We start from the raw sequence: 7,695 nt of genomic DNA on the forward strand, positions 1-7,695 counted from the left end.
AAAAAAAAAAAAAAACAAAAAATCAAAAAAAAAAAAAAAATCAAAGATGATGCTGATGTGCAACCGCCATGGATCTCTCACTCATCTTCCTGGAATTTAGCAGGCACTAGATTTCCGTCTTTCTCTTTCCTTCTCTCCATCGCTCTCCTCCAACCAAACGCTACTGGGGGGAACTTCCTCACTTTACCTCTTTCTTACTTCCCCCCACTAACATGTGGGTCCCATATTGACAACACTCTTACCACCAATTCCCTTCTAAACAAACAGGCCCTTACTGAAAAATTGATGATAAGAAAGGACCATGATCAGAGATGGGTGGAATTAATTTCTGCAGTTTCATATAGCCCCTAAGACCTAATTTGTCATTGGGTTGTATTTGATAACCAGTGATAAGAGTGTGGAAGGAAAATTTCAGATGTACCTGGACCTGGACCTGGACCTTTCTTCAATTTCTGAGCATTTTTTCCACGAGAAAAACCTTTCGTGAAAAATGATGTTGGGTTTGCTCTATATATTAATCTCTCCTTTTCCAGAGATATGAAATTAGCATTTTAAGCTTGTGCACCATGATCATTGTTTGTCATTATCTCAGTAATATTATTTTAAAAATGGTGTACCCAGTGCACAAGGCTCCTCCCATTGCAGGGTATAGGGATGATCATAATGTATGGAGCCTTGCCTTTTGCAGAGGGGCAAAATATATATTTTTTTTGAAGTCTTGAATATAAATTAAAAAAAAAAAAATTTTAACAATTGTTTCATTGCAGCATCACCATGCGAAGGTATAGCCCACCCTATTATAGTCCTCCAAGGAGAGGATATGGGGGTCGAGGGAGGAGTCCCCCACCAAGGGGATATGGTGGGTATGGTGGACGCAAAGAGCAGAATAATGGAAGTCTTTTGGTTCGAAACGTTCCTCTCAATTGCAGGTAACTTTCGCTTGAAGTGATTGTATTTCAGCCTGTTTTCTTGTACAACATATAATTTCTTAGACTTCTGTTACTTGCCCCATGATTTTTACATGGATCTAGTTTAGCATGTATCTGTTGGTGTTTGCAGGCCAGAAGATCTTCGAGTTCCATTTGAAAGATTTGGACCAGTAAGGGATGTGTATCTACCAAAAGATTATTACACTGGGTTAGTTTTTTTCATGCTCCAGAATATTTTCACTTTGCCTCTGCTTCTTCTGTTAAATACCAAGGCTCAAAATCAGTCCCTCTTTGTGTGTGTGAAATTTTATCCAGCTATAGCAGTTAGCAGTGCTAGTTCTCATATCACTATTGCATGCTACTTATTTTCTTTTTGGATCTTTGATCTTGGTGCATGACAGTCGTGAGGAGAAAGTTGCTTCTAGGGAGGGAGATTCTGATTTTCCTGTCAAGTCAATTGTTTTTTATGCTTTTCATAGTGAATTAATTTTGAAATGATTTGTCAGGGGGTCTGTTGGTTTGAAGTTAAAACAAGCCGAAGCCCCGATTAAAACAAGCTGAAGCCCCGATGAAGGCTTACTGTTTTGCATTGCCTAAATTATGGGTCTCCTCAAAGGTGTTAAAGAGTATTGTTTCAATTGAAGAATGTTCCTGTGTATGAAGAGAAATTATATAATTCACACATCAATAGAAGTTTGATGAGGAACAGATTGAACGTCAAATTGAAGGGTGATTGCATGAGAAGATTTAATTTGGAGCAACGTTGATTTCAAGTCCATATATTTACAAGAATGTGAAGAATTTTCAAGTCATTGCATTTTTTGAAGTTGCTGTACATACTTGACCATAGAAGGAAAGGTCAGCCACTAAGCTTAGATTGCTAACTGCTTTTAAGTTAAACTGGGCACTGCTTGTGAAAGTGCACTCTAGTTGATTTATAGGTAAGGTAGGCTTATTAAGTCAAATGACATTGCAGCAACTTAGTATGCTGGAATTTATTTTTTGAGAAATTCTTCATATGAATCTCCTTGATATCCACAAGTTGCGTTTTGCTTTATTTTTTAAACTTGCCATGAGAATTATGTATTTCTCCTATGCAGGGAACCTCGCGGCTTTGCATTTGTGCAGTTTGTGGATCCTTATGATGCTACGGAGGCTCAGTATCATATGAATGGGCAACTTTTTTGTGGGAGAGAGATAACTGTGGTTCTTGCGGCAGAGACTAGGAAAAGGCCAGAGGAGATGCGTAACAGATCCAGAACGACGAGGTACATTTTATATCTTCAGTTCTGTTTACCAAATGATCGTTGGAAAATACTACAGAACAGCCTCAATTCTATTTTGACCCCATTTGGTTGGTGGGGTGGGGATGAACAGTGAGGGAAAGTTGGGTGATTTTCCCAATGAATAGGGTTTTCTGTATCTTCTTGGCAAACTAGGAAGGGAAATCATGAAAAGTGGTGATTTTCTTGTTGTATGGCCGTCTTTTCCACCCCACCTGCCCCAAAACCCCCCATGGTCATTTCTTGCTTGCAATCACCTTGGAAGGGAAAGATGTTTGAAATATGTTGGGTGATGCAGCTAGATATAGGGGTTTAATTTAATTATTGGGTTGTTTTTGTCAATTTCTATTTTAACATTTATCTCTTAGCTAGCTACGTGGGAGAGTCCATATTAGCTTGGAACTCTGTTTTTTAGGGTTTTTTCTCTCCTTTATTTGGATGCAACCCACCATGGGAGTTGGATAGAATAGGATTGATTTTTTAAAGGTTGCTGCTATGTATGCTTGCTGGACGATGGCTTATCTTCTTCCTTTCTTCCTGTTAAAAGCAGATTTCAGTCGTTCCTCTTACAGGTGTTGATGTCTCCTTATTCCTTCTCTATTCCCTTCTATTTCTACTACTGCTCTTCTTCTTTCCAGTTATTTTCTCCTTGTTTCTAGTTTTGGGTGGGACCCTGTTTTACAGCCAGTTTTCACATATCTATTTCTTGTCATACCCTCCTCTTCATTATTTCTTAGTTTCTTCTCAAACTTGGCAGTTAAGATTCTGTTGTTAATATCTATTGATTTCTGGTCCCATGCCTGAGATTAAACTTCCTTATACTGCAAGTCTGAACCTGTGCTCTGTTTCTGAAAATATTCAGTTGCAGGTTTTTGTGTTGAGAGGAAATAGAAAACGGATTCTGTTAATTGCTAGTAAAACGAATCTCTAATAATTAGTCAAAAGCCCCTTCCCTTTGAATTTCCAAAAAGGTCCTCCCATATAGGTATTTACCCATTTGTCCCAAAGTATACTTCCGATAGGGTCCCAACTATGCTGAAATCTACAGAACTGCCAATGTACATAATTAAGTTTTAACTCCGGTGGGTCCACAACAATCTAATTAGGGTTTTGAACCTAGATTGTGTCATTGGGATTGCCATTGCAACTGTTTCTGTATGTAAGTCTCTCTCTCTCTCTCTCTCTCTCTCTCTCTCTCTCGGCCATGTATCCCAAGTTTATTAGAAGCCAACAATAAAAACAGATGAGGGAGACAAAGGAGGGATATCAACAGATCCAAGGTTGGTCAGTAGAATACAGGAGAGGAGAACATGCCGGATTTACAGGAAATGCAGTCTTGCAGGAAGGAATTATAGATAGAGATAATTGGAATTAGGTGGAGGAGAAGGATATTGATTTGCAGGATACATATGGGATTCCCCTCAGTTCATTCTAAACATTCTGAATACTAACATTTCAAACTCCATTGGCAGAGATTTTTGTAAAGCAGGATTTTCTCCTTCTAAAAAAGGAAAAAATCCAGTTGTATGCTTTCAAACCCGGCCATTGCAGAATTGTCTTAGACAATCACGCCATTGGATCAGCCACTTGAAGGGAGGGAGGAAAAAAAAGGGGGGAGGGGGCTGAGACAGATGTAGACAGAACAGAGGTGGAAGGAGAGGGATCTTCTAATGACAATCTTGTAAACTTGATGGCAACAGCTTTGGTAATATACAGTAGACTCACAGCTATCCCACACTGCCAACCAAAAACATAAACTGCGGAATGTGTAACTTTTCCTCGCTTCACTGTCCATGTCCTCCACACCTCAAAACACATGGATCCCACCTTTTTTCCCACCCAACCCTTACCAAAAACAAAAACAAAAACAGTATCTTTACAAATAATTGTGTTCTAAAATATTCATTATGTTGTATTTCCTACTTAAACTGTTCTTGGTTGTGTACATACAGGGGGCCTTCAGGTTATGGAGGACGGCGATCATCATACTATGGTAAGCTTGAAATCTATTGGGTGCTTTCTTTGACAACCTTTATGAAAAAAATTGAGAAATGAGCTTTTGAATTTGTGAAACTGCTTTGAGTTCTTTAGTCATTTTTAGTAATTGAGTTTGTTAAATATGTTTGGTATGAAATAAGAACTAGCAGTTCCATTCATTTCTTGGAGTTCAGTGAGAGGCTCTATCTGGCCATCTTGAGATATTGAGGCAAGTAGAGATGGTTAAAATTAAATAAAGTGAAATTCATCTGTGGGCTGTTTGATTTCCCAAGAAAGTGATTTACTTTTTCTGAATAGAAAAAGTGAATGAAGCTTTTTAGATTCTGTATTCATTTAAGAATTATTTACAACGTCTACTTATTTAAAAGTGATATTCTCTAGAGAGAACTTGAAAGTGATTTTATGTGGACATTAGTGAGAAATTTAGTGGTGAAAATTGAGAGAAACTACTTTTTCAGACAATTACTTTTTATTGAAAGGTGAGTTTCATGTAGCACCCTAGAAAATCGCTTCCTGCATATAGATACTTATTAAATTTCATATAATGGGGCATAGTTTATTTTTTCCCGTCACATATTTTTTATTGGGTTTGTCTATGATCTGCCAGTGGTGATGAGTCTGGGTGATGCCCCCATCTCCATGTTGTGTTCATCACTCAAGGAAATGGACTTGTTAAAAAACTCAGTGAACAACTATAAGACCAGCAATGTTTTATGGAATTGAAAGTTGGGAGACAAAGATACAACACAAAAATAGAATGCGTGTTGATTAGATGAGGATGTTTGATGGAAGTAAATAATAAATAAATAGTTCAAGGTGATTTAGGACTGGTTCTGTTGAGAGAAGAAATTTCACTTTCGCCATTCCTGAAATCAAAAAGATTGGAATCCAATCAAACATTAGGGTATTTAGGGAGAGTTATTTGGTGTTTTGTGGGCAGTTGCATCAAAGACCACTGGATTCGGGCAGGAGGTATGATCCAGATTAGAGGTGTTATATTAGGGTATTTAAGGTGAGTTATTTGGTGTTTTGAGGTCATTTGTATTGGAGACCACTGGATCCGGGCAGGAGGTATGATCCATATTAGATGTGTTGAAAGGACCAAGGATAGAATAGAAAATATATTGGGAATGTGACCTTCAGCAGGTGCGTGCGCACGTTCATGCTCACACTTTCCGGCTGTATATTTACAATCTCAATTCAATGAGTGGTTTCATCTGGAATTATTTTACTCTTCCCTCCCTCTTAAAAGTAATGCTTCTTATGCACTATATGTTTCAGGACGTTCCCGTTCACGTTCCCCTCGTTACCCTCCATCTTCTAGGAGCCGATACCGCTCGAGGTAAGCTGCTGAGATCTTAAATGAATTGCCACCCCCCCCCCCCCTTTCTTTCTAGTACTGTGGGATGGTGGAGCTGAAGAATATGGATGGATTCTCATTTTGTTAGATCCTATTCTCCTGCACCGAGGCAGCGAGGTGGCTACTCCATTTCCCCCAGGCCAAGGCAGGCAGATCGCTCAAGATCACCAAGGGATCTTACACCAGAACGAGATGACCGCTTGCAGAGACGGTCGTATTCACCAGGTTATGGTGATGCTGTTAGTGATCACGAGTAAGAATTACTTTGAAGTCACATATTACAAGTCATTCTGCCCTGGACTGCTTGAATGGTGGTTGGTTTCTAAGCTGCATTGATGATGTGTGTGGCTGGTCATCTCAAGTCTTACATCCTCAAAGGATGAATACCAGGAACTGTGGGATGCATGATTCTGGGACCAACCACTAGATCTTCTGTTGCCATTTGTGAGCTATCATTAAACAAGCTGCTGCTCAATGGCTGGACCTTTTCTGCTTCCATAATTTCTGTATATATTTTTTGCAGTAGTTTGTTTCTGCAACTACCTTGGTGGCCTCCATTTAGTTATTTGTTTTTCAAGTATGTATTCAGTTGCCATGCATTGCTTGCAGGAAGCCCATTTATGATGGGGAGGGATCAAAAGTAGGTTGGAGATCTCCAGGAGGTGCATCAAGATCACCATCTGGGTCACGATCGAGGTCTGCTGACTAGTCACCCAGACAGCAGATAAAACAAAGGCAAGTTTGCAGAGCAGTGACCACCAGTGTTCAAGCTTCTTGTTGAGTGCTTAACTGGTCTTTTTCATTTTTTTCAGTTGTCATATACCTTGTGACTTGTTTTTTGTGGTTGCCATCTTGCGGCTGGAGGAGTTTCACAATCGTAGGGAAAGGAATAATTGGTTCCGTTTCTTACCTTGTTGGAACCCTACAAATACCCAGTTTCTCCTTCTGGCTTGGACACATATGTCGTTTACTTTTTTTCTCGTACTTAACTGAAACCTTACTGTGTAGCTTTAGCTAGGTGGGTGATTTAAAGAGCATAAAGAAGGATTAAAACCATTATGAGCTTCAATATATATACTTTTGGCTTGTACTTTTACGTACTGTCTCTGGCTTTAGCTTTTGCTTCTGATATATATCCTTCTCTGGTCTTGTTACTCTTGCATTATGAGATCTAAACCAGACCAGTTTTATTTGCTGGCTTGGTTTAGGATTTTCGGTATTGATATCAAATATTTGTTTTTGAGAACTATTACTCTCGACTGACGCTTCTTTGCTAGTCTCTGTATATTTCATCAGGTGTATAGGTGCCTTTGGATGCACCGGTAACTCAATTTGCTGACTATGGCAGAAAGTGGTTGGTCATAGAGGTACTGCCTTGACAGGCAATGTGGTCAACTACACTAGTAACACATGGACCAACAAGTTGTGTTGATGTTTATCTTCATTAAAAAGATCTACTGATAACTGATTGAAATATTAAACCAATTTTGACCTTCTAGATGGTAGTGAAATTTGACCTCGGCACTATGTTCCCGTCACAAGACGTTTCCACAAGTCCATGGATATGTTTGACGCAGTTGGACAAAATATTTTTGGAGCACAAGAGAAACACCATATATATCTGACATAATTGTGTGTATCAGTGGAGAGGAAAAAAATATATCAATTAAGACGCTAAATAGAGGGACATTGTTAATTTGATGTGCAAATTTTTTGCTATAAATAGAGGGACATTTCTGCTCGCCCAATAAATGTATCGAATCTTTTCTTTATTTTTTTGATATATATATATATATATATATTTTTTTGGGTGAAATCTATTCTTAGACAATAAAATAATAAATTTAGAATTGAATGAATAATCATATCAAATCAGAAAAAATACATACAAATTGATTGGGTTCTAGGAATTGGTCCAAATCAGCAATTTGGTTGGGTTCTGGGGAGTATTGGTGAGTTTTTTGTCGTTTCTGAAAACCGATACTTGTACCAAACTTGTATAGTGCTGCTTTCTATTCGGTTTCCAAATTAGGTTTAACATGGTAATTTGGTTCCGACATGGTTCGATTCTAGCTTCTATACTTGGTTTACAGTATGTGTATACTATATACTTTGTTTATGGCAT

The 7,695-nt window shown here is 38.5% G+C and overlaps 1 protein-coding gene across 4 annotated transcripts in view; it reads left to right on the top strand.

Annotated features, from left to right (window-relative positions):
- The window catches only part of LOC122057904 (serine/arginine-rich SC35-like splicing factor SCL30), a 12,135-nt gene extending 4,856 nt beyond the window's left edge, over positions 1 to 7,279 (top strand). For 2 of the 4 annotated variants that reach the window (XM_042620264.1, XM_042620268.1), the window contains 7 exons: positions 768 to 929; positions 1,060 to 1,137; positions 2,030 to 2,197; positions 4,165 to 4,205; positions 5,492 to 5,552; positions 5,659 to 5,823; positions 6,180 to 6,666. In XM_042620264.1, coding sequence (XP_042476198.1) covers positions 768 to 929; positions 1,060 to 1,137; positions 2,030 to 2,197; positions 4,165 to 4,205; positions 5,492 to 5,552; positions 5,659 to 5,823; positions 6,180 to 6,279 — 775 coding nt within the window. In that variant the 3' untranslated portion in view covers positions 6,280 to 6,666. Of the gene's footprint in view, positions 1 to 767; positions 930 to 1,059; positions 1,138 to 2,029; positions 2,198 to 4,164; positions 4,206 to 5,491; positions 5,553 to 5,658; positions 5,824 to 6,179; positions 6,667 to 6,866 lie in introns of those variants that run through there. The other 2 variants (XM_042620267.1, XM_042620265.1) reach the window with 2 other exon arrangements.
- Positions 7,280 to 7,695: the final 416 nt, after the last annotated feature.

The sequence above is a fragment of the Macadamia integrifolia genome, chromosome 12 (assembly GCF_013358625.1).
Source record: "Macadamia integrifolia cultivar HAES 741 chromosome 12, SCU_Mint_v3, whole genome shotgun sequence".
Taxonomy (NCBI): Eukaryota; Viridiplantae; Streptophyta; class Magnoliopsida; order Proteales; family Proteaceae; genus Macadamia; species Macadamia integrifolia.